This window comes from Peromyscus maniculatus, chromosome 4 (genome assembly GCF_049852395.1).
Source record: "Peromyscus maniculatus bairdii isolate BWxNUB_F1_BW_parent chromosome 4, HU_Pman_BW_mat_3.1, whole genome shotgun sequence".
Taxonomy (NCBI): Eukaryota; Metazoa; Chordata; class Mammalia; order Rodentia; family Cricetidae; genus Peromyscus; species Peromyscus maniculatus.
The window spans coordinates 43,989,844-44,017,165 of NC_134855.1; the positions used below are offsets into that span (position 1 = coordinate 43,989,844).

Sequence of the window (27,322 nt, forward strand, 5' to 3'; positions counted from 1 at the left end):
CAGTATAAATCTAAGGAGAAAAAGCTGTAAGACAAAAACAAATAACCAGCAATGTGGGAAGAACCCCAGGGTGCTCTGGTTTCTTAAAGGGCACAATTTAAAGAAAGATGGGAATGATCATGATCATCAAATTCTCAAAAAGTCTCACATTCCATTAAGATTGAATAAAGATAATTGAATTTGCCTGCCTTTAAACAGGTAGAACAGATGTCATACACTGAAGCATTAGAAAATTGAAAAGGTTTCTTTAGAAGAACAAAGTTTAACATTGTGTTAGCATCTTAGTTTGCATTATGTGTGATTTCAAATGCAGAGCCCATATAATACAGTTAAGACCTTCTATCATAGGATCCCTGCTTGTCTCTCAGCTACTGGCAATATTCATTTTCACTTCAGTATATATAATCAATGTCTGCTACCACAGTCAGATTGCCTGACTTCAAATTGATTGCCAATAACTCAAAGGAGGAAGACAACACTTGTGTCTTAATGTTTTCCACTAAAATGCACACATACACACATTGGCAACTTCAATATGAGGGAAACGAGTTCATTAACATGTTGGTAGAAAAATTAATTTGTCTAACAATATTTGCATGAGGTATTTATCATTAAGATTATAGTTTCCTATACAGTATTTTTAAGAAATTTCAGGCCCACATACTGTCACACATGAAGATTAAAGACCTGTGGAAAATCAAAACAGCATTGACTCTTCTACAGTTGACAGTTGGGTCAGTTGGGATTATATTTTTCTAAGCAGGTGCTAGATCATTGAGCTATTTCTCCAGCCCATCACTCATTATTTCGAAGTCAACACTGAATAGAAGGGATGCCATTCACATTAGAAGCTGAGAATTTACAGCCTTCCCTCATATGGATATCATGCTTTGTTCCCGTGTCCACACATTGCTTTTTCCTGCTCCTTACTTCATGTTAACAATATAAGTATATAGGACACCTAATAGGTAGCATAACATTTGATTTTTTTTGTGATTTCCATCTTTTTTCTGTTTTTTTTAATTAAGAAATTTTCTATTCATTTTACAGACCAACCACAGATCCCCTCCCTTCTTTCCTCCCACCCCTCCTTCCCCCCCACCCCAACCCCCCTTCCCACCTCCTCCAAGGCAAGGCCTCCCCTGGGAAGTCAACAGAGCCTGATACACTCAGTTGAGGCAGGTCCAAGGGGCTCCCTGATCAAGACTGTGTAAGGTGTCTGAGACACCGGGCTCCAAAAAGCCCCGCTTATGCCCTAGGGATGGATCCTGGTCCCACTGCCAGGGGACCCCTTAAGTGGATCAAGCTACATAACTGTCTCCCCTCTGCAGAGGACCTAGTCCAGTCACATGGAGGCTTCACAGCTATTGGTCCACAGTTCATGAGTTCCCACTACTTTGGGTTAGTTGTCTCTGTACGATGGGAAAACATACAGAGGTATTTGGTAATTTTAAAGTGATTATATCAACAAGATGACTCCCAGACAAAATTTCTCATCTTTTTCTTTTAATTTTAAGCAGGAGAGGGGGTGAGTATGGATCCAAGTTTTCTATTTAAAAAAAAATGGGAGAGTGTAAAAAGATAAATAAGGGTTAAGTAGCGTTGGTTTTTTTCTAAACCAAGAACGCATACTTAGGAAGTCCAAAGACAGAGAGAAAGGATCAAAGGAGAGAGTGTAGATGTGCAAGCTGTGAGACAAAAGAGACATGTACATGTTACTTTTTGACATAGCATATGTTATGAAAAAACATAGCAAAGTAGGGAGATTTATAGGCTTACATTTCACTGTTTGTTCTTTGTATGTGGAAATGTACCATTGAGACCTGGCATAAGCCCATTGTCCTTCCCTGGAAATGGAGCATTCTTTTGAGTCATTTCTAAACTGGAACTTCTCTATTGATTTGGATGATGTATCACAAACATACATGTTCAGTAAGATGTAGAAAAATGTGAAAAGCACTGGGCATTACTCTTGATTTTCTGGTCAAACCTATTGTTTGCTCCTCTTTCTTGTTTTATTGACTAAATTCTAGAGTTAAATGAAGGTTTCTCAGAGATTCAGTTAATTCTGATGGTCAGATTTGCTACCTGTACCACTCCAATAACCTCTCCATTTCTGGGGTAGTCTGAATAGGAATGGCTCACATAGACTCATATGTTTGAGTGTTGGCTCACAGGAACTGGCACTATTGGGAGGTGTGGCTTTGTTGGAGGAGATGCATCACTGGTGGGGGCAGGGGAAGGCTTTGAGGTTTCAGATGCTCAAGCCATGCCCAGTGTCTCTCTTTCTCTTCCCGCTGCCTGCGAATCCAGATGTAAACCACTCAGCTGCCTCTCCAGCACCATGTCTGCCTGAATGCCACCATGCTTCCTGCCATGATGATAATGGACTAAATCTGTGAACTATAAGCCAGCCCCAGTCAAATGTTTTTCTTTATCAGACTTGCTGTGATCATGGTGTGTTTTCACAGCAATAGAACCCTAACTAAGACAATGTCTGTGAATTCTAAGCTTGACCATGTTGTGTTCTTTCAGTGACTGATTCTGTATCTATGACAGTCAGTTACATAAAGTCCCCAAGCCAACCTAAGGCAAGTCATTGCTTCTTGTTGACTTTGAGGAGATATTTCATCATTTTGTCAGCCTGGCAGGAGACACATGGCATGTTAAAATGAGGTATAGAGAGTTTGTTTGTTTGTTTGTTTTTTAGAAATCATTTACAAGGGTGTCAGCAAATTTTGGGGAAAGTTGTAAGGAATAAGGAAGCACCTCCAGAACCAGGGAAGCAAGCAAAGAAGGGTTATTTGGTTCAACAGCAAGTTGCTCTAGTTGTAAGAGAGGGGGCACTCTGACCTTCAGTGGGTAAGGCCTGCAAGGAACAGATAGATAAATGTTCCTATCTTGCACTTTTCATATTGAAGTCCAACACTGGTTTCCCATTGGCCAGCCAACTGGAAGCTAAGGGACAGGGGAACATATACATGTGATACAGATGCTATCTTTCTTGGGGGAAACTCAGAGTGGGTGCAGGGAGCTTCTGGAGGAGCATAGTAGCCCACTCATAGCAACTTTGAGTTTCTCAATGATGCTTTAAGGGCTTCCTTTTGTGTCTCAAATGGCTGGCCCCATTGCATTGGCTTGCATAACTTTACCCCGCCCCCATGAATACCAGTTTATCTGTTAGCCCTGGCTCTTTGTTCTCACAGAGATCATATCCTGCTGCTTCTAGCTGCTGAGGGGGCCATTCTAGGAAGTCCCATTTTTACTCCAAGTTTTCTGTTCCATACAGCAAGTGTGTGTGTGTGTGTGTGTGTGTGTGTGTGTGTATGCAGCTCTCCCCACCATAAGTAGATAAAAACATCTCCATGTTGTTATAAAATTCTGCTAACAAAAAATAACCAGGCAAACAATAAAATAAAAAAATTAATTTTTATTAGTTTTGCACATTTTTAATTGTGATTAGCATCATTTTGGGTAATAGTAGCATTTTCCAACATGCAGTTCATGAATATGGTTCATCTAAATATTTTTAAGAAAAGAGGTGCCTATGGTCTGCTTCTGTAAGAAACCCAAAATATGTCGATGTCATTGACTATGTAAGTGTAATACTCTCTGTTTTCGAGGAAAAGAAATTATGATGCCCACGCTTATATTTAGAACAATCTAGAGAAACATGTTTCCAAAGCAAAGAAAAATAATTCAACAGAAGTTAGGGAATTAAGGACAACGTTAGGAAGTAAGCATTGTGGTCAGCAGTTAGCATAACACTACGATAACTATAAATCAAATGTTATACCCTTTTCCAATTGCAAATCATAATTTGGATGTGGAGTTATGAGTGTATTTTGCCCCTTAAAATTGTAAAATAAAAGAAATGTAATAAAAAAGCGGAGATCTATCACTACCCAGTCATGTTTTCATTTCTTAGTTAGCAAATATCTTCCATGAAAAACTGCTATGGATAGAAAGTAAGAAAAGTGATTGTGAAATCAACCTGAAGATAATTTCCTCTTCATATGTACATAATGCTGAAAAATAAAATAAAGTGACTTTGTACAGTATTTATATTGGCTTATAAAATTCTAAACATGTTTTAACAGGTTAAGCAGTGTTGTTTTTTCAAACATGTATGTACAGTCTGGCTATACACTGGATGTTACCCACTTAAAATTTAAAAATAAACCCAAACATTGTTGAAGTGCTGCAAACTATTGCTTAATGATTTACAGAAATGAAATCTGCTGAACAGTTTCCTTGACTTAGCCACTGACCTATGGTTTCTCATGAATGAGAATCTGTGTGGTGGGAGAAACTAGATACCGCAACATGGTAATATCAACATGCATTGACAGCATCCACACTATCTATAATGGTACAGAGTACAGTATATTACCTGTGGAAAGCTTGCACTCTACATTTCTTGTGGTACATATTTGATGCAATAAATACTGTGCTTGGGTCATTATTTGTTTGCTCAAACGTGCACCACAGAGTAAAATGACTATTTACATAATAAATAGCATTTCATTAACACACACAGTGTCAACCTCACTGAGAGCTGAAGATGGTTAAACAAAGTGCAGGATTAAGCGGAAATTTATAAAGGGTTCTTTTGGTCAATTCACTCTTCTAGGGTTGGGGGTAAGGAGTCATATTCAGTATTTAGAGACTTTTAAGAGACAGTGAACAGAAACATAATGGGATTCCAGACATTTGAATGATGTTTGCACCCACTAAGACTTAATGACCTGTCCCCAACTATCTCCTTGGACTAAGGGCTAGACTTGACAAAACCAGATGAACAAAGCCTATTCTCTATCTGATGATCACCTCAGTACCGACCCTGCCCCCCTGGAAACACAGATGACATAGGACTGTTGAAGAACTGTCTCTGCTTTCCTTGTGACTTTTTCTCATGCATGATCCTGTGGTGCAGCATGCCCTCATGCAAAACCACATCTTTGTGCAGACAGGAGGGTCATGTGTATGTCAGTACCCCCAGGTGACAGACCTGGAAGAGAGTTCCTTTTGTCTGTTTCCCAACAGAAACCCTGTTTACAAAAATAGTCACATGTAACAAACAACATATGGATTAAAAAAAAGATGAATCCACTAACAGAGTTTGTAAAAAACGTGACCAGTGTGGCAGTTGAAATGCAAATGGTGGACACAGTTACTACACTACAGTGTTTCACATTAACCCCCAGGTTTTCGCGCTCCACCCCTTTAGACGGGTCCCTGCAGTCTGCTTAGCCATTTGTCTCTCTTCTTCAGCAGTGTCAGCTGGTAGTGAGAACAGTAACCTCTTGCCAAGATCGTCTCCCCTTTCCACAGAGTCACAGAGTTTGCCCACAAGGGGTGGGGGGTCACTGTCTTATTAGGCACTGACCTTAAGTGAATTTGTGTAAAAACAGTCAGTTTGGCATTGACCTCCTAAAGGAGTCCTTTTGACATCACCTTCACAGGCTGTAAACAATTTGTCACCCAATTTATTACTTTTGTTTGTTTTTGTTCATTTTCCTTTGGCCTTTTCATCTTTTCCTTCCTGCTCGTGTTTTTCCACGATAGGCTTTGTCACCCGATCGTAGGAGGGTGGGCAAACTGCGGTGGACATTGTCAGGTCGGTTTTCTCTGTAATAGAGTTTTCGTTTATCCTGTCAATGATCATGTCTTCTTTTACAAGAAGATTAGCCCCACCTTTGAGTTTGTTCTTATTGTAGGTGAACGAAGCTTGTTTGACCGTTCGCTTCAAAAGGTGGCGCCTGTAAGCACGCTGAATGATAACAGCTGACACCTCCTCTTGTTTCCGTTTTAAAGTAGTCGTGATTGGCTGATAAGAGACTTTGGAGGGGTTGGAAGCCATGAACCGCTCTTCCATCTGGACTCGAAGGGCGTCCATCTCTCCGCTCTCACCCAAAACCCGCTTTGTAAAAGCAAATAAGATGTCCAGGCAGTGGATGCGGTCTCCACTCACCATGGGCAGATCCATGGCAATGAGCTGAAGTTTGTTTGGTTGCGGCAAGTTGAGAGGGGGTTCAAGAGCAGCTGCAAACTGAGATAATTTTTCAAATTCCATGAACTGAGTGGCATCAGGGTCGAACTTCTCCCAGACCTCATAGAACATCTCAAAGTCGTCCTCACTCAGGGGCTCTGCACTTTCCTCAGTGGCGACGCTGAAGTTCTCCAGGATGACAGCGATGTACATGTTCACCACAACCAGGAAGGATATGATGATGTAGCTGACAAAAAAGAAAATCCCCACCGACGGGTTCCCACAATCCCCCTTCACCGAGCTTCCGGGGTTAACTTTATTAGGATCACAGTCAGGGGGCTTGCTATTGAGGATGGGAGCCAGCAGTCCGTCCCAGCCTGCCGAGGTGGTGATTTGAAACAGGCAGATCATGCTGTTGCCGAAAGTCTCAAAGTTGAACATGTCATCAATCCCAACTTCCCTCTTAACGTAGGCAAAGTTGGACATCCCAAAGATGGCATAGATGAACATGACCAGGAAAAGCAGGAGGCCGATGTTGAACAGCGCAGGAAGGGACATCATCAGAGCAAAGAGCAGCGTGCGGATCCCCTTGGCGCCTTTGATCAAACGTAGGATTCTGCCAATCCTGGCCAAGCGGATGACTCGGAACAGGGTAGGGGACACAAAGTACTTCTCTATCAGCTCAGCCAGAAACATTCCTATAGAAAAATAATTAGAATATCAGTGAAGAAATCACCATTAAAATATTTGATTTATTAAAGTTCCAAGGTCAAGTTCAGAGCATTGAGATTCAATTGTGTCATCTTAAGTATGGTACGTATATAATACAATCATCTTCCAGTATCTGCATCAGATTTGTCCCAGGATGCACCTCCCCTCCCTAGAACATCAAAATTCTCTTATATCATAGGGTATCACATTTGCATATAACAGATATATACCCTTCTGGAGGTTTTAAATTACTTTCAAAATGTTTATTGTATTTAACAACATAAACATAATGAAGTGAATTGCTGCAGTTCATGTCACAGGAAATAACAACAATGAAATGTCTATGTATGGTCAGTAGAGGTGCAGGGTTCTTAAACATACTTTTGGTCTTTGAATTAGTGGATACTGAATTTATAGATATGCAAGATATATAGAATTATACAACGTATAACATAAATCAACCTTAATTTTAACTCAGTAATAAATTAAAATATAAGGATCAAAGTACTGTGTTTTCAGGGGTGTTGATATGCTATTGTTAACTTAAAAACTCATCAGAAATAAATGTTCAAGTTTGCTTCAATATCAACAGCCAATGATGTAGGTACTAATTTATAGAGATATGACGATTTTCTCTAAATTTGTTGAACCTAAATTTCTTTTCCACACCTCATCAATCCAAAATATTGAAGTGTTTAATGCTGTTTTCATCTTCCTGTAAACTTGATGCTTCCTTGAATTATAATGTAATACTCTTACAGAATTGTTTATTCATGTGCTTGTACACTTATAAAATGCTCCAAGGCTAATGTTCATTTGGTCTCATGTAGCATCTCAATTCTTTAATTTTCAGAGCTTCTTTCTCCCTGTGATTTTGTTTTGGGCACATGTCTGTTTATGTGTGTGTGTGTGTCCGCATGTGTGTGCACACGCCTTGGACTGACACTGGGAGTCTCCTTGATTGCTTTCTACTTTATTTATTGAGTCAGGGTCTCTTAATTTAACACAGAACTCCCTGTTATGGATAGAATAGGAAGCTATGTAATTTGGGGTCATTCAAGAGTCCTCTCAGTGTTGAAGTTCTAGGTGAGCCGACATGCTTGACCAGAATTTACATGGTTGCTAGGGATCTGAACTCCAGTTCTCTCTCTTTCTCTCTCTCTCTCTCTCTCTCTCTCTCTCTCTCTCTCTCTCTCTCTCTCTCTCTCTCTCTCTCTCTCTCTTTTTCAGAGCTGAGGACCGAACCCAGGGCCTTGCACTTGCCAGGCAAGTGCTCTACCACTGAGCTAAATCCCCAGCCCTGGAACTCCAGTTCTTAAGCTTGCACAGGAAGTGCTTTATGTGGTGGGACATTGCTTAGCCCCTCCCTGTTCCTTTTAAATAAATACTCCACTAAAGAGTACACACACACACACACACACACACACACACAACAAAAAAACCAACCAAACAAACAAAACCCAAAATGCCTTTAAGTACAAAGGCCTCATTCATTCTCTTAAGCTAGCCGTCTCTGTGTCTGTCTCTGTCTCCATCTCTGTGCTTCTCTGTCTTTCTTTTTCTTGATATCCTAGTTACATGATTATAACCACTGATGTGTGTTGGAACTAAAGACTGCATAAAACATATAAGTTGGATTTAAGATGTAAGGCTCTTCACAGTGGGAACTAACACAAAAATTCTACCAACAGAGAACCTTAATGTTGAAATGTTGTGGGGACTTTGTTTTAATTAGGAATGAGTCTTTGGGGCCTATACAGGAACTTCTTCACATCTGTGAAGCATCATTTGTACATGCAGTGGGATGAACTACCTTTGTGAGGCCCTTATTCATTACACAGTTTGAAAGATACGACTGAGTAAGAGATGTCCTGTGCTGTCAGTTTCCTTTTAGAAATATTGAAAGTTTCCATATGACAACCATAATAAACTACTGTTTGTCTTTGTTAACACTTGGTCTTTAACCCCTCTTCTCTTTTATTTCCCTTTCTTATTATCTTGTAACCATGTTCCACTCTGTATGATGTTGACCCCACAGCCACATCTCTAATGCAATCTTTCCTGACCATCAGACCAGTGATTCTCAACCTCCATAATGTTGCAACCCTCTAACACAGTTCCTCATGTTGCCGTGACCTCTTACCATAAAATTATTTTTGTTGCTACTTTGTAACTGTGATTTTGCTACTGTTATGAATTGTAACATAAATATCTGTGTTTTCTGGAGGTCTTCTGTGACTCCTGTAAAATGGTCATGAGCCATAGGTTAAGAACTGCTGATCTAGATAGTGTACAGAGTATTCAGTCTCAACCATTTGAAAGCCCTTTTTCTTTTGGTTCACAGTACAGGTCTATACAATGAAATCTACCTCAATAAAGGAGTTTTTGCTAATTGACAAATAAATGCTTAGTGTATCAAATAGATAAAATGGAATAAAATATTGATATAGAGACTAACTTTGGAAGAAAAAATAAATACACCTTGATAAAACATATCCACATATTCACTGTGAATAGTGAGATGACCTCCATTCTCTATTTGTTGTTCCTTTACCAGGCTGAATTTGACAGTATTTTCACATCTTACCTACAATGGAGAGAATGACCACCACAAAATCAAAAATATTCCATCCAATGGTGAAATAGTAATGGCGGAGGGAGATGAGCTTCAGCACACACTCGCCAGTGAACAGCACGATGAACACCAGGTTGATGCGTGACAAAATGCTAGTCACATGGTCGCTCTGGTCATCCGTTTCCACCATCATTGTAACCATGTTCAGACAGATGAGAATCATGATGCTGATGTCGAACACTTGTCTGGTTACAAAGTCAAACACCATTCCTTGAAATTTGTTCTGCAGAGAAACAAAGCCACTTTCAGCCACGGCAGCGTTTCCTGGTAGACCTACGTTTCCTGGTAGACCTAGCACGTACATTGAGTGCTCCCTATATTAACCCACTTTCTAGTATTGTACACAGTACCTACCTATCAGCACAAATATTTGTAAGAGATACCTTGTAGTAGATTTTTACATCTAGTTATTTAAATTGTTTCTAATCATGTATATTTCTGAGAGCATCAATCCCTTGCTGAAGGGTTTCTCCCTGTACTCTCTGTACAGAAGCACAAACTGAATTTCAACACATCAAGGTGGCAGGAATGTAGAAAACCCGTTTGATCTGGTGCTACCAAAAATTGGCTGCACTCACTGCAGCACTTTCCAGTGATCAATTGGACCACGTGACCATTTAAAAATGTAGTAAATATTAATATTATATTTGCTTTCTTCCTAGAGAATTAATAAAGGGACCTTGTGACTTCAGGGACACATCTGAAACATCATACATTTACATCCCACCTTGGCAACATTAAATTTGTTCCCTGCAAGTGGCTCTTGCTGATACTGTCAGACACACAATGATATAGGTCTCCACAGGGGTAATCAGACTAGAAAGGCATTTCACGTTGTGCTACAACAAAGTGAACACATGAACTTTGCTACTGATATGTGGTTCTGACCCCACCCCCAGTCAGCTGCTGTTAGATTCCGCAGACCATTGCCTGTTTATTCCTTCGGGCAATTGAAGGACCCTAGGAATATTTTACTACCATAAATTTTAATGCACATACTTGACTCATTTGTATGTGTAGTGCTAAGTCTCAATGAGGAAAGTTTTCTCATTAAGAAAGTAATGCTTGGCTAACATAATAGTATTATCACTAAGATTCTGGTCTCTGACTCATCCTGGGAAATATTTTAAGCTTAAAGATTACTGCCATGAAAACCACTATGATAGTATAAGCTCTCTTTTTTTTATAGTTTGTAGAATTCATCCTGGAAATATGAGAAGGTTATTTATTACCATGAATTGTGATAATTCCGACATCAGTAATTGGTGACTTTTTAATCATATGTAAGTATATTAGATACTGGAATTCTCACCTCCTCCAAAATGCTCCATATTTCTAACAATTAAATATCAACTACAACTAGAGATGGTATGCCATTAAATGCTTTATCTACCTCTTAATCTCAGAAAGCCGAATGCATGTTAGCCCCACCCAGTGTTTATGCATTCTGTGACATTGCACAGCAGCTATGGTAAAGACACAACTATTGTGCAGATCACACACTTTGTATCATTCGGCTATGTAGTTGGGATTCTAGTTGTATAATTTTAAGTCATTTGAAGACAAATTTGCATTCTCTATCTATTTATCTATCATCTATCTATCATCTATCTATCTATCTATCTATCTATCTATCTATCTATCTATCTATCTATCTATCTATCTATCTATCTATCTATTCTTATTCTTTTTGGTGTTTTAAAAAAACTACCAGAAAGACATGAATTAATGATACTCAAGAAGTACAAGATTTTTTTTTTTGGTGCTGAAAATGATAGTTGATTTCCCTTATGTAACAAAACTCATTCAAGGATGTTGTTTTATATGATTTTCATTGGCTATTTCTTACTCCTGGTCGAGGGATAGGCTTTTGTGGCTTTTTTGATCCTAATTTCTTCATTGCATTATAGTATTTCTTCTGTTCTTCAGTCATAAAGATGTCTTGACCTCCAAAGTATAGAAAAGAAAAATCAAAACTGATTAAAATTGTGTTCATTCCTCCATATTTTTCAATATAATGACAAGAAATTTGAAGAAATTAACATGATTATTCCTGTGATTTTTTTAATTTGAAAAATTAAAAGTATGCTGTAGTGATTGCAATCATATTTAATTCTTAAGATATTTGAAAATGGCATTATTATTATATTGAGAAAAATAAAAGCCCTGAAACTTTTAACTGGTTACTCAAGACCAAATACATGAGTAGTGAAACTTGGCTCATGGGGACACTAAATGTTTAGTTCCTTACATTAAACACATAGCTTTTCTGAGTGCAATACAGTGATTTTTCTGTCAGATGTAGAAAGAATTGAATACACTCCCCCAACACACATAATATATACTTAGAGGACAACTATATATATTGGACCGTTGGCTATACGGGCTCCTTAATTCTGTCAAGAATTCTAGGGAAGGGACTGAAAGAAACCTGGAGGATCTCAGAGAAGAGTGCACGTCAGAAGAATAGCAGGTGTGGGATAGGACAGAGCCCAGAGGATTGAGCACCAGCTGATAAGTGCAAATGGAGCAGAGGATACTGTTAGGAATAGGATGCTATCAGTATTGAGGACAATGCTTTGTAGTATAAAAATCCTCAATACCAACAAGTAAATATACTGAACAAATACTATGCAGTAGTGGGACATAAAGACACAGGATTGGCTGTGAAGCATTCAAATCTATTAGCTATAAAATCCACAAAAATTAAAGTTAATTTTCTTCCCATCTAATAAATATCAAATACTAAAAACTGAAGAGAATGTTTGATGTCAGTGAGAGAGAGAGAGCTGGAACAAGGTCATGATCATACAATTTATTCATTGGACTGGCTGTATGACTCCAAGGAGGCGAAACACTTTACTCTGGAAATTTATTGTAAGAAAAGATTAAAACACTCAAATATTTTATGGGAAAAAATGACTTAAGTCATTAATGATTAGAAGCAACAAAATTAACCAAGTTATGATAAATGCATATGAAAACTTTCAGCAAACTGAGAAAACTTTGTCCAAAAGAATATTTAAAATTGTATGTTAGAAAGTACTTCAGGGCTGGGGCAATGGCTCAGTGCAGGAATTTTCTGCCAAGACTGACCACCTAGGTTCAAACCTTGGGGCCCACAAGGAGGGGACCAGCTTCTGCAAGTTGTCCACTGACATTGCATTTACCTGTGGCCTGTGCACCCTACTCTCTTGAATAAATAACTGTATTTTTAAAAACGTATTTCAGAGATGGCCCAAGTGATAAATGCTTTACACATTGGCATGAGTATCTAAGCTCAGATCCCAACACCCGTGTTAAAGTGGGTGGGGCAACATGTGCTCATAATCACAGTGCTGGGAATGCAGATATAGGCAAATCCATTGATCTCACTGTCCAGTCAGTTAGCTGAACTGATGATCTACAGGTTCAATGAGAGATCCTGTCTTAAAATTATGGTGGGTAGCAATTGAGGAAAATCCTTTAGCTGCAAATATATTGTTTAGAGGGAGTGAGTTGTTAAGGATAAAACATATAGAAAAAGTCATAAGCTATTTTGTTTCTGAATACAAGATCTCATCTTGATTCAAATTCACATTGTAGGGAATCCCTCTATTTCAATGGTTAGAAAATACTTTAAAAATACTTATCTTCTTCTTTTGCTGGTTGAAATTGTCTATGATGACACCAATAAATAGGTTCAGGGTAAAGAAGGACCCAAAGATGATGAAGATGACAAAGTAGAGATACATATACAGGCTTTCCTCATACTTAGGCTGAAGTTCCACCTGCCGGAGGAGAGCATTTTTGTTAAATGCTAGAGCAGGTTTAAATGTGGGGAGCATATTGGTGCTTTTTCACAAGAGTAGCAGATTATATTCTTAGTAATAATTCAGCAGATTTTATTCCCATATCAACTGACTCTAAAGAAAAAAACCCTGAAATTAGGTACTAAAAAGTTTTTGTGGAAAAAGTAATGTTACATGACATTCTAGAACTATTTATATAACTTTAAATATGACTAATATTTTGTTATATGAACAGTATGCTTTAAATTTGGTAAGTTTTAAGTTAACTGAATTCCAGTAATTTGAAAATATTAGTGAGCTGCATGTGGTGTCTCAAGTCTGCACAATTCTAGCACTTGGGAAGATGAGGCTGGAGACTTGCCATGAGTAAGAGACAAGTCTGGGCTTCAATGTAACACCCTGTCTTCAGAACAATCAAAGAAAATTCTTAGTGAAAAAATGAGCTCTTATAAATATATAGAGAATACTTTTAGAATACTGATTCATTTGTGCATAAACTTATATAGCAAATAAAAGAACTGAACTATTCAATTGGATGCTGACATCTTGCCCTACCATTAACACAGTCATTAAAATTTTCAGATTGAATAGACATGCAGTCCATTTTATAAAGTTCTCAATTGATAGTTGACTCTCAAACTTGTAGTTATAAAAATAGACAAAGACAGACCTGTTACTGCACAACAAAGAAGTCAAGATTTACTATACATAGGCTCCTGATGCATTCATCTCCTTTTAAAAACAACAGATTTAAAACCAACTGAACACATATGGCAAAGTCTGTGCAACAAAGTGAACTGACATAAATCCAGAGGTGATTAAGAAGTACATAGTGGGATCAGGAGAACTTCAAAGTTATCTTAGTCTATCTTGAGCTAGAGGTCTGCGCTACCAAGGAAAAACAAAATAAGAACAAGGGAAAAAATGACAGAGAGGAAGAAAACACTAAATTTCACAGTTTTGAAAATCAGTCTTAGAGGAAGCCTGAGATTTTGTACATCTGGAAGCTAGAAAATATGTGTAACCAAATAAAGTGGAAGTGCTAAGAACATTGGTACAGGCTCCAGTAAATTCATGGATGCTGTTCATATAAAGAATGAATCTGAAAAATACTGAAAGGTCAAAGAGATCTCTGCCAGCATCTTTAGCTTTTCAGGCCTCCCAATATGGAGGATGCCTACACATTCAGCTGTTGATGACAGTCATATGCTTTTCCTATTAGTTCCTTTATATCAAATATAAATATTAAGAGAAGATCTAGTGGTTATTAAATGAATGAGTTGAGTTTGCTTTTCCTCTTCTTTCACATCAGTTTTTGGTTGAATTCAATACAATCTCTCTGATCAGCACTTGCTGTCCTTGGGTGCTAACTTTTTTTCCCCCGAACATTTTTAGCTAAAATAGAGTCAGTTCCCTTGGCTAATTACTGAGCTAATTTAGGAGCCTGATCAATATTTCTAAAAGATGTAGGATATAAAAAGACTTACATTTCTGGAGTCAACTGCTGCATACATGATATCCATCCATCCCTTAAACGTGGCCTATTAGAAAGGACATCCATGTCTTACTTTGGGTTAAAATTCAGAACTGATAACTAAGTATTTTTACTGTACATGTTTAAAGAATTATTTTAAAGCAATTTCAAAACAAATTTTATATGGGTTTTTAATGAAGACAGAAAGCAAACAAAATGGCCATCATACATATCTTTCTATTTTATAACCAGCTCTAAAGTAGTTCTCAAACTCAACATGCTATTATAATTTGGTAGAAAGTTCTAGAAATATAAGGGGAATTGGAAATATATACAGCAATGACAAATTAGACCTGAGAATATCCTGCAGAAATCTGCCCTCCAGGTTATCAACTGACAACATTTAAGGTTTTTCTTTACTGTAACACTCTATGTATCATACAGGTTTGTATAAAATGTTGCAACCACCTTTTTAAGAAAATTTCAGAAGCAGCCCTATATTCATTTTATGTTGTGTGATCCTTGAAAAGAATGAGTTAATATAAATAATAGAAGTGTGAAAGAGAAGGACAGACACTTGTCATCTGCACATTGAAGAGGGATCCCTACTCTAACATCTTACAGTCATTTGCTATGTGTCTCAGAACATAGACTTTGAGCCCAGAGGACCGGAAATGCATCTATATGTATATCTATATATCTATCTATATCTATAAATATATATTCTCCTTAGTCAATGAGGAAGCCTAGCCTGACTTTTTGATGCATCTTCGTTTTTAAATCATTAACTCTTGTGGAACGGTGGATGAAGTGAAAGTGTGAGAGGAGAAATGAATCTTAGCCAGAAAACAGAAATACTTTTCTTATCAAGCAGAGAGATGGAGAATGTGTCAGTGACTTAGGTCAGTTATAGAACTTGTCTATCATACACCTCATACAGGAACCGGAAAAAGTGATTTGAGGAACCATTTCAGTGGAATTACTAATCAACACAGAGGTGAGAGGTAATTCTGTGTGGTCTAGTGGAAAATGGCCCTGAAAAATGTGTTTACTTCGATCAGAACGTGTTGAAGAGCTATGTTGAGGAAGTCCCTTCTTCTTTTTCAGAACACTTAACATTTCAAAGGATCATTTAAAATGCCCAACTTTTCTTTCCTTGGTTTTATGAAGAGAGTGACATGTTTTAGATATGTTTATGGGTGGAACAGCGCAGGGTTAGAGTGAATGGAAGGGAAATATGGTGATTGCAGTGTAATATTTAGGAAGTCATTCTTGCTTCACTTCCAGAATCGTTGTATTGAGCTATGAACATTCAGAGTAGGCTACAGGTCTGGGAGAAAGAGATATTCCAAGAAAACAAAAAGAGACAAATTTATCAAAGGATTGTAGTAAGGGCTTCTATGAAAACTGTTGGGAACAGTATAGGCTTGTTTGCTTGGGCCCTGGTTGAGTAACAGAAATGTTATCCTAGCAAACAAAGTATATTTCTGCTCTGAATACCCTAAAAAAGCAACGGGGAAGAAAATATATAGCATTTTTTGTTTGTTTTTGTTTTGTTTTACAATCTAGATGCCCCTCAACTGAAGAACGGATTAAGAAAATGTGGTACATATACACAATGGAATACTACTCAGCAGAGAAAAACAATGATATCATGAAATTTGCAGGCAAATGGATGGAACTAGAAAATATCATCCTGACTGAGGAACCCAGACCCAGAAGGACAAATACGTTTTTGTTTTTGTTTTTGTTTTGTTTTGTTTTAAGCAGAAAAAGTACAGCAGTATTTTTTTTTTGGAAGTAATCTGGCCTTTTTAAAATTCATTGTTTTGTTTCAGTTATAAGTGTCACTGGATGAGTATGTTTAAGGAACCACAACCTTTTGCAATTTAAAAAAATATATAAACTATTTTTAGGGAAAGAATGGGATGTTTAGGGTAAAACAACTCAGTAATGGTAATGAAAACTCGTATGAATGAGACTAGAGTTGTCTGCTTTTGAATTCTACATGCTCACACTCTGTTATTCTCATCTCACTAGGAAAAGGTAAACTTTACACCCAACCAAGTTTCCCAAACTTCCAATCCAGACTGGCATTGCTAAGTATCAGTGAATTCCTACATATCAGTTACTATTCAGGTGTGTTTGCTAACTGTGTGTGTGTGTGTGTGTGTGTGTGTGTGTGTGTGTGTGTGTGTGTGTGCCATGTGCTGAGGAAGGGCACTTCATCTGTAGAACAAGCCTTTCAATTTCAGTTGAAAAAATACCAATGATTTCATTTAGTTAATAGCAAATTTTTTTCATAAGTACAGAAATTTGAGGAAACACGAGAAAAAAATAAGATCTTTGGAAAAAACTGAAATGCCTGACCTCTGTTGACAATGTCTTCTCATGTGAACGTCCCTACTTTTCTGGACTCACAAACTTGTACTAACAAATAATGCTGAAAAAATATTATAAACTTTGTGTTCTTAACTAAATAACAGCTGTAATAATCACTTGGTTATTATTCCGAGCAATAAAATTTTCAGAGAAAATAGTGTTCACTTACAACTTGAAGCAAAGAGAGATACCCAAATCCTACATTATCAAAGTTTACTTTCACATTTTTCCATCGGGCAGTTTCATTTCTTTCTATTAGTTTTAGGCAATCAGAATGATTATTCACTTCGGTGATCTCAAACATGTCACCAGTTGTGGTGTTAATACAGTGGTAGAATTTGCCAGCAAACAAATTTACGCCCATGATGCTGAAAATTAGCCAGAATATAAGACAAACCAGAAGGACATTCATGATGGATGGAATTGCTCCTAACAGGGCATTCACAACCACCTAATACACAAACGGAGAGAAAGAAAAGTCAGAATTCTTATTGATTACGAGTGGAAAGACATTCCCCTAGGAATTTTTAATCTTCATTTTTTTCTACCAAGACTACTTATTCTATTTATGTAAGAGCAAAGCAAAATAATCTCAAAATAAAATCCATTCTTCCTTAAACGTTATGCTTAGAAAAATAAATATAGGCAATATGCAAAGAAATGGGGAAAAAGAAGAAATTTAATATAAAAGAGGAGCTAAAGAAAAAGCCAAATCAGAGGAATTTGCTACTGGATGATGCCAGATGTGGAGTTTGTTAGGAAAAAAAAAAGAGAGGTAGGAACTTCTGGGCAGAAGATTAGCTCATTACAAAAAAAAAAAATATGTCAAAGGACAGAACTAAAACATTTGGGCATGAATTGATTTGACCAATACACTTCAGAAATAAATTAAAATTCAGATGTATAAATATAAAAATATTTTCAACACCTAATATATTTTTGGCCTTAATTATCCATGCATTGCTATAACTAATAATAGTTTTTGCATAAGAAGCAAGACAATTTAGCATTATGTATTTCAGTAGATCATCACATCGTTTATTTCAAGCTCCAGTCATGTCAGTGTTTGATTTACTGAGTTTAATCCGATAAACTTATTTTAAATCAGTTTCTTAGAAAAGTAAGAAAAGGAGGGATGCCATACATACTTCTCAATTCTGATGGAATTCTGTAAAGCTAAATTCTTATCTCCCCTTTTTATGAAAAGGTATTTACCTCCCACTAATTCTTTTTTTTTTTTTGGTTTTCCGAGACAGGGTTTCTCTTGTGTAGCTTTGCGCCTTTCCTGGATCTCACTTGGTAGCCCAGGCTGGCCTCGAACTCACAGAGATCCGCCTGCCTCTGCCTCCCGAGTGCTGGGATTAAAGGCGTGCGCCACCACCGCCCGGCCAAAGCAGTGTTTCCTCCACTAACTGTGGTAGTGTCTTTTTTTTTTTTTTTTTTTTTTTTTTTTTTTTTTTTTTTTTGGTTTTTTTTCGAGACAGGGTTTCTCTGTGTAGCTTTGCGCCTTTCCTGGGACTCACTTGGTAGCCCAGGCTGGCCTCGAACTCACAGAGATCTGCCTGGCTCTGCCTCCCGAGTGCTGGGATTAAAGGCGTGCGCCACCACCGCCCGGCTCCCTCCCACTAATTCTTAACCCAGGACTACAGATTAAAAATATTTGACAGCTGTAGCCCCAGCTTCTTCTCCATAGCTCTCCCTGGAGTTGCATGTGAGCAGTTAAGAGAGGAGATAAAGCCCTACGATGCTCTTCAGGGGCAGAGGTGTCTCAGACTTGAGCAAGAAGGACTGAGATTGATTCCATTCATGTGGCAACACCTGCTGCTCTTATCAATTTGGTACTTCCGAATATCGTCCATTCGCTTTTGATTAGAGTTTAATTTCAGAATATACATTTTTGATTGTCTGACAGTAGTGTAAGAGCCAATTCCTTGTACTTCTGAGCCCTGACCGAACTCTGTAAAAAACAATAACCATCAGAGGCCTCAAAATAGCATGTTATGTGGGCCAAAGGAAATAATGAAACCAGTAATGACGAAGATGGGAATGAACATGAAAAGGTTAATTCGATTGAGCTGCCCAGGCAGGAACAGAAGATAGGCTCATGTGGAGAAACCGTACATAGCAACTATCTCCTTCTATAGTCCGCCTAAAAGAGTTAACACATAAACCTTCCTTTATATATTATTTTTTAAAGTTATCTTCGATTTAATTTTTAAATTATTTATTGAAAAATGATTCTAAAAATAGTTTATGTATTAAGTGTACTCATAAAGTTGTATCTTTTTGAATTTGAGATGTGAATACAGAAATTGAGTCATTGTTTCTCTGAAGTTTGTCTCAATCCACACTGAAGTGCTGTGTCTGCTGCAACTGCAGTGTCCATACTAACACGTGACCTTCTGCCTTTGACCCCGTGGCACTGACCATCACCACACCAGTCTGTGGCTCTCACACTGCATTCTCAAACCTTTCCAATTTGGCCATTTGCCCACCTTCCTGATCTCCTTCTTGGCTCTGCCCTCTGTTAGTTTAGAATGACATTATTGTCAGATTTTTCTTTCACCTTCTTTCAGTATGGATAGAAGGAATTGATCTACCCCAAGTCCCATTTTAAAATTTATTAATAGTTCTCTAGCCATTAGAAAACGTTTCCCTCTCTTTGACATTTACATCACTCCATAGTCTGTCTGTATGTCTACTTTCCTTGAAACGTGTGTCTACTTTCCTTAAAATATTTAAAAATCACATCTGTGTGTGTGTGTGTGTGTGTGTGTGTGTGTGTGTCTGTGCTACAGCACTTGTGTGGAGGTCGGGGAATACTCACAGGAGTTGGTTCTCTCCCTCCACCATATGGGGTGGGTTCTGGGTTCTGGGGATTGCGCTCAAGTGCCAGACTTGGCTGCTGTAGGATCTCGTTACACTGATACAGTTCCTCTTCTAGGTTCCCTAACTGGCTGCATATACTTCATGCCCCTCTAGGATGATAACTATGTACTAATGTGTTTGCCTGAGGCTCGAGACTCTTCTTTCTTTACCACTCCCTTCCCAGTTTCCCCTTTGAAATGACCTCCCTTCTCAGGACTTTAACTCAAAATAAACACGATTTTTATTGAGTCTAACTCCAACCAAAAGTTCAGCCTCCTTAACAAGATGACAGTTTTCTCCTTTGAATTCAAGAATCATAACTGTAGTACTGGAAAGAACTACAAAGACAATTTTGGAGTGGGGTTTCATTTGGAAAATGAGAATAAAGAAATTAAAACAATTGAGGTTCTGAAAGTGAACCAGAATTTGTTCGCCCTGCTTAATTTTTCAAGAATTTCCACCACTTGTGACTGCTCTGTGTGAAAGTGATATTACTGTATCTTTGGTAGATTATGATACTTTGATGTGTGTATGTCTAATGAATATATGTGTATTTGCATGTGACAGCCATATATGTATAGGTGTGCATGCACATGTGTGAGGCATGAACTAGATGTCGGAGTGGGGGAGTTCCTTGACTGTTTTCCATCTTACTCGTTGAGTCAGTTGAACCCAGAGCTTGCTGACAGGGCTAGTCTGGCTAGGTAGCATGCTCTGAAATCTATTCCCATCTTCCTAATTCTAAAATTAAAGGTGAGCCGCTATTCCCATCTGGCATTTACATGGGTTCAGGGCATCCAAATTCCAGCCGTCATGCTTCACTGTCTAGGGAGTGAATCACCGAACCATCTCCACAGACAGATACTAATATCTTTTTGAAAATGTGAGATACATTTACAAATTATTAAGGCTTTGCTTGTCTCAAGTGTGACAGAGAGCTTTCAAAATAGGAAAAGAAAAATAACTGGCTGAAGGAACAAATGAAGTAAAATTTATCGTAGCATGTTTTGAACACAGCATAATTTTTAGCTTTTATTTCTTGATCATATGAGAAGAATAAGCAAAGATTTAAATAAGAAAAATATTTTCATAACACAATAAATGTGAAAGATATCCTTTGAAATGGGAACTGGTTCTGAATTAAAATTAATGCCCGTTAATGGACTTGTGATGATTTGAAATATTGTGTAGGAATGTAGTTGAGAAGAAGATATACAAATTTGCCACAGATTTGGCCCAGTGAGAAATATTATTTCACAAAAAACTTTGTCTTGGAAAAACATTTGTCATAGCATCAGAGGATTGCCATTCAAAATGCACTTAAAGTTGTGATTTCATTAAAGTACAGAGCAAAAGATTACAAAAGGATTGTTTTTCTCAAGAGTCCCAACCATCCCTTGGTTCTGCAGAGAGGGAGATGTATTAATTCTTTTCGTCTCTAGGGAGAGTCAGTAATTGGCTCCCATGTGGGGATGTACTGGGAAGAGTTGGTCTAAATAAATTGGAAAGAACAAATTGAGGTTACGACGTACATAAAAGGAGATGTTTAAGAGAGGAGCATGCTTAATGGGTTGATCGTAGAGACTGCTTCTTCTAACAATTAAAAAAAATCATCTCCTAATAGAATTTATTGTAGCACAATCAGTTCTTAGAGTCTATTTCTTCTTCAGGGTCCACATGTCTGATTAAATCAATGAAAAATGAGGAACAGACAAATATGTTACTTGATGCTAGAAATTTCAGTGCATTAAAAAGTATCCTCCAAGTGAAGACATTTTGACTAATTATGGGTTTTACAGTTTTCTAAGAAATATAGAAAAATTATATGAATAATAATGTAAAAATAGGAAAGAAGAAATCATGAATTCTGAATATGAAAAGTAAAAAGTCTTCAAAAAAACTAACACCTAAATTAGTGTTATGAAATTTTAATAATTTGAATATTTCTGATAGGTAAATGTATCAATTATCCAAACAAAATGCTATTTTTCTTCTTCTAAATAATAAAAATTATTTTTCTTATATGTCTCCTAAATTTTAGGAGATAATAAAAATGTAGCTTTGTTTTTATTTGGGGGTTCACTGTGATATCTTTTAAAATGTGGGGAAGTTATTGGGGTGGCTTACAAGAGGTTGGTTTTTGCGTTAATACCTTACTGCTCATGATTTTTTTTATTCCTGCATGAATACTCTATTTTATATAGTTCAATTAAGGTGATTTTTCACATTCCTTGGTTTTCTAATTTAGAACACATTTTTTGCATATTCCACTCTTTTACAGGTATCTTGCCTTGCTACCTTTTGCAAATAACATATTTTTATGCAATAAGAGTAAGAATGATCAAAATAAAGACCCTATGATACCTGGTATGTTGCACCCTAGTCTCTGTTCACACACGTTAATAATCAACTGATGGAATGTAGCTGGCCCTTGGAGGGACCAGAGCAGTGTATCCAAAAGCAAGAGAGAGATGCCTCAGTCACTATCATCAGCTTGACAAGTTAGAACGTTTTCATATTCATCCTACGCCAGGGTCCCCCAACCCTCACCAATCAAGTAATATCCCATAAGTGGACAATGAATCATATTTAGTGAAACTTAATAGAGATATGCACTACTGGGGTTATAATCCACAGAAGGTAAGTTCACAGCTATATAGATATGTATTTTTCCCCAAAAGAAACTGAAGCTCACTGAAGGTAGTGGATTAGGAAGTATATGCTGTATTGTCCCTATTGTGGTGCCATCATACCCTTCCCATCCCCTCCCTCATCCCACTACACATAAGTCACAGTGCAAGGATTAAAGGTAGCAAAAGGGGTAATACAGTACCCATAATAAAGGGCTGAGGGGAGGAACCACCGCTCCACCCCATCCAAGTTGGAGCAAGATTATCCTATATAAAATAGAAATATATAGTTTATTATTAGTTAGAAATCTGATATGACAGAACATTTGGTGTTACTTTTTTTTTTGTATATGATGCTCACTGTCTGTTTCCCTAGCAATTAAGACTTGAGTTCCTTTGAAAAGATATTTACGATTTCCCAGATTAGGAAACTAAAAATACCAATTTAAATACAAGTTTTTTTTTTGACCCTAGCTATTCACAACATTGGTTCATTCAGTTCAATTTCACAAGTTGAAAAATTTGGACTGGAAATTTGAAATACAATAAATGTTCAAAAGCTGTCAGCCAAAAATGTGCATAAAACATGCAAAACACAAAGGGCAACGTGATGATAACTCGTTTTTTACTATCTAACTCCTTCTCAAGCATTCTGCAGCATGCTTTATTCATTAGTGTTGCATAAAAGCACATGCTTTGAAAGAGTGACAGAAAACCCAAAGCAAAATGAGTGCCTGGTTCACGCTGTGACCCAGCTATTGGGAATCTATGCTGCCACGGAGAATAAAATGAGAGTTTCTGAAGATAGTCTAATCTCACTTCCCAGTTACAATCATCATCACATCCAACCTCGCCATCATCCACAGTTACGATTTTATGAAACAGAGGAATTCATATGCTGGAAATACAACAGTAGAATCAATAATTAGGTTATTTTTGACTTTACAATGCCAAACTGGTGCTGAGGAGTTGTCATTGGTGTATGGTGTTCCTGATCTCACTTTTGCACCAAGGAATCAGAGGCAGACATCAGCTTCTTAGCATCTACACAGAGTATTTGTTTCTATGACTCTGTTTTTATTTTTAAAGCATTATTAATAATCATAGATAAAGTTATTTCTGTAAACACGAGAAAATAGAAAACAAACCCATTTGTTATGGAAAGTAAATGTTACATATAAAAATAAATGACTATGGATTTATTTTTTATTTTTTGGTTTTCTGAGACAGGGTTTCTCCATGTAGTTTTGGTGCCTGTCCTGGATCTTGCTCTGTAGACCAGGCTGGTCTCGAACTCACAGATATCCACCTGGCTCAGCCTCCCGAGTGCTGAGATTAAAGGCATGTGCCACCACCGCACAGCTGACTACAGATTTAATAATCTTCTAAAAAGTCAAATTTGAAATGTTTTATTATTTTTGATTTTTCAAGACAGGGTTTCTCTGTAGCTTTGGAACCTGTCCTGGAACTTACTCTGTAGACTAGGCTGGCCTTGAACTCACAAAGATCCACCTGTTTCTACCTCCTGAGTGCTGAGATTAAAGGTGTGTATCACCACTGCCCAGCTTGAAATGTTTTCTAACAACCACATATACATAGCATTATTCAGAATTGGGGAGCCTTTTAAATTATGGATTTTAATTCAGTCAACATATGATTTATATAAAATGTATGAAAACAATGTTTTCCTTGGCAACTGAAATTGCTGTTCTGGAACGACAGTGCTCTTTTCACAGAAAAAAATTAAATTCTGCATAATCTGGGGAAAGTTTATGATAATTTTTAATATAAATGTGAATATGAAATCAAAGCTTCTTTGTGCTTGATTGTGTCTAGTGAAGAGAAGTTTCCATATGTGTTAGGGAAATTAAAAATTAATGTTAAGTTTCTTTTTTTTCGTTTTTCAAGACAGGGTTTCTCTGTGTTGTTTTGGTACCTATCCTGGATCTCACTCTGTAGACCAGGCTGGCCTAGAGCTCACAGAGATCCACTTGGCTCTGCCTCCCGAGTGTTGGAATTAAAGGCATGAGCCACTGCCACTTGGCTGAGTGTTAAGTTTCTTAAAGTATAGTATAATAAAATGTATAATAGATTTCTGTTTATGAGGGAACACAGTACACAAGCCATCTACATGCTGGTGGAGGGTCCTGCAGTACTGCTTGCTTTATAAGCATAAGTGACCCTAAGAGAGTAACAGGACAAGGCTTTCTCTTTCGTTTACGTATTTCATCTGCTTTGCTTAGGGAACCTAAATTTGGGGTCTTAAAAACAAAAAAAATCAATTTTGACACCATACATCTTATTTAAATGAATGTTTTATGCTGGAAAATAATCATAATAATAAGCCAATAAATGTAAAATTCTAACCTGGGATGAATTTATGGAGAAGGGTTTAATTTTTTGTTCAAAAGAGCAATATAAAATTTTGTGTAACTGAGAAATGCAATCTAAGTTAAGGTTCACCCATGAGTCATCTATAGTAATGAATAAAAAAAATACGTATTCTGCTTCTTTTTCCTTAACTTTATTGTCATAAGATGTGTGGAGATATATATTTAATTAATATCTTATTTATGTATTAATATTAATTCAGTTACAACTGATTTGGTATTATGAGTAATTCAGCCAGTAAATATCTGCCCTTGATTATAATCAAATAATGAAAATGTTGGCATTCTAAAGACAAAACATTCGACAACTTTTCATTTTTTCACCTCTGTACTCAAACGCACTGTGATTCACATGACTTTCAATAAGATCCCTTAGGTACAGATGGGTCATCACAAAGGAGAATGACACAAAATTATCTTTAGGTAATTGTTACATAGCTCCATTTAGTTCTTTAATAGAGAATCTGCCTTTCTCTCCCTTTCTATTCGGCATTGTAAGGAAACTCCCAAGATCAACTATGAAAGAAGGTCCTTTTCATTAGCAATGCAGATAAATGATACTGAATCATTTTCAGAGAGGCCTATTTTCTCTTGCATATCACCAAGAAGTAAATATGCAGCAGAGAAAATGACAAAGGAGCAATTTCGCAGAGACTTGCCATTCCTTTTGCATGCATTTATTTCTTGTTAGTTAAACCGAATTCAGTCTAGCTTTGGCAATACATGATGCTCCAGAGTTCTCCTTTTCTTACCCTCATCCCTTCAAATCGTGACAATGCTCTTAGAGGTCTCAGAGCTCTTAGTGTCCTGAGGGATTTGATGGCCCCGAGTTCAGAGTAACCCAGGGCGTTTGCTGTTAAACTGACCAACGAAACCTGTGCAATACAAATAACAACAATGAATAAAGGAAACTGCTTCAATTTGATTTTTCTATAACAGACAGTTTTTTTAAAATACGTAGTTGTTCTGTTATTCTACTCAGTGAACATAGCAACAAAATGACTCCCAATGACATATTACTGTATCTTAAGATCAGTGCCTCACTCAGGCCTCATCAGAGAAGCTTCTTGCAGCAGGTGGTAATTAACACAGAGATCCCCAACTGGACCATGTTGAGTGAGAGGCTTTGGAGTACTCAGCCCGAAATGGGATGTGTTCATTAAACACCTCCTCTTAAGACTCGGGGAACTATGAGGAAGAGGATGTTGAAAGATTTTTAAGAGCCAGAGGTGGTGAAGGAATCCAAGGAAATAGTGTCTTCCAAACACAACCAAGTGAGACACACTTGTATTCACAGAGACAGTGACAGCATGCACAGGACCAGAAGAAAATTTAAACCAGACTGAATCCCAGCATGGAGGAGGGGACAAGAGCAGAAAGCCCCACACCTAATGAAGAAACTATCTCCAACAGATACCCCCTGGGAGAGAGAAAATAATTTTTCTTCAGTGTAGTGAAACTGGGTACATATCACCCACACTCGAGTTTTAAGTAAATGAAGTATTGATTATTAATAACTAAAATTCTCTATAAGGACATTTGGTATATCAAGGACTTCAAAGAAAATTTCCTCCCTGATATAAAGTAGGCATGTCTTTCTCTGTTCTCTGTAACCTTATTGGAATGGAGTTAGAAACCTCTGCATAAAATCTTCCAGTAGATAACAGAGATTTATAAAATTACAGTAGTGGCCACTCTCCCTTCTGTTTATAGGCTTTCTTTCTTATTGGGGCTCAAAACCAGTGAAAGAATGGGTGGAGAGCCATATTGGAGTCTGTCTGGTTCATAACATGGCAGAATAAATGCTGTACTCTTTAAATGTCCTTTTCCATCACTAACCTTATATATTATAATGATTTTTAAATTTATTTTTTCTACTAGATCTTATCTCCCTTATTTTTAAGTATTTATGTATTTATTTATTTTGGTTTTCACAACAGGTTTCTCTATGTAACCCTGGCTGTCCTGGAACTTGCTCTGTAGATCAAGCTAGACTTTAATTCGGATATCTGCCTGCCTTTGTCTCCTTAGTGCTGAGATTAAAGGTGTGTGCCAGCTCCCTTATTTTAATCAGTTACTAAATTTAAATTAGCCTAGAACTTCCAAGTTTCATGCTATCATTTGGTGAGAGAGTTTAGGGCTGAGCAGCCTATCTTGTCATCAGGACACAATGGCTAGAGTTTCATCATTTTAGAATTAGGATACAAATGAGACAAACTACCTCCAACAAAAGGCATGATATGGAAGATACCTACATCAACTATTAAGAAGTCAAGCCAACACCAGGCATTGGTAAAATATGTTTGATAGCCATAGGCCACCCATTTGAGAAGCATTTCCAGGATGAAGATGTAAGTGAAGACTTTGTCAGCATATTCAAGCATGGTCTTGATCGTCTTTCGCTGATCAATATATATATCTTCAAAAGCCTAGGGAGAAAAAGTTATAC

General features: G+C 37.3%; 1 protein-coding gene across 1 annotated transcript in view; it reads right to left on the reverse strand.

The window, feature by feature from the left end:
- Positions 1–3,410: 3,410 nt before the first annotated feature.
- Positions 3,411–27,322, reverse strand: part of Scn1a (sodium voltage-gated channel alpha subunit 1) — a 149,192-nt gene continuing 125,280 nt past the window's right edge. Inside the window, exons 20-27 of the mRNA XM_076569585.1 lie at positions 27,129–27,302; positions 25,626–25,748; positions 17,155–17,436; positions 14,617–14,670; positions 12,971–13,108; positions 11,188–11,292; positions 9,291–9,561; positions 3,411–6,690 (exon numbers count right to left, since the gene is read on the reverse strand). Of these exons, the coding sequence (XP_076425700.1) occupies positions 5,513–6,690; positions 9,291–9,561; positions 11,188–11,292; positions 12,971–13,108; positions 14,617–14,670; positions 17,155–17,436; positions 25,626–25,748; positions 27,129–27,302 (2,325 nt within the window). The 3' untranslated portion in view covers positions 3,411–5,512. The remainder of the gene's footprint in view (positions 6,691–9,290; positions 9,562–11,187; positions 11,293–12,970; positions 13,109–14,616; positions 14,671–17,154; positions 17,437–25,625; positions 25,749–27,128; positions 27,303–27,322) is intronic.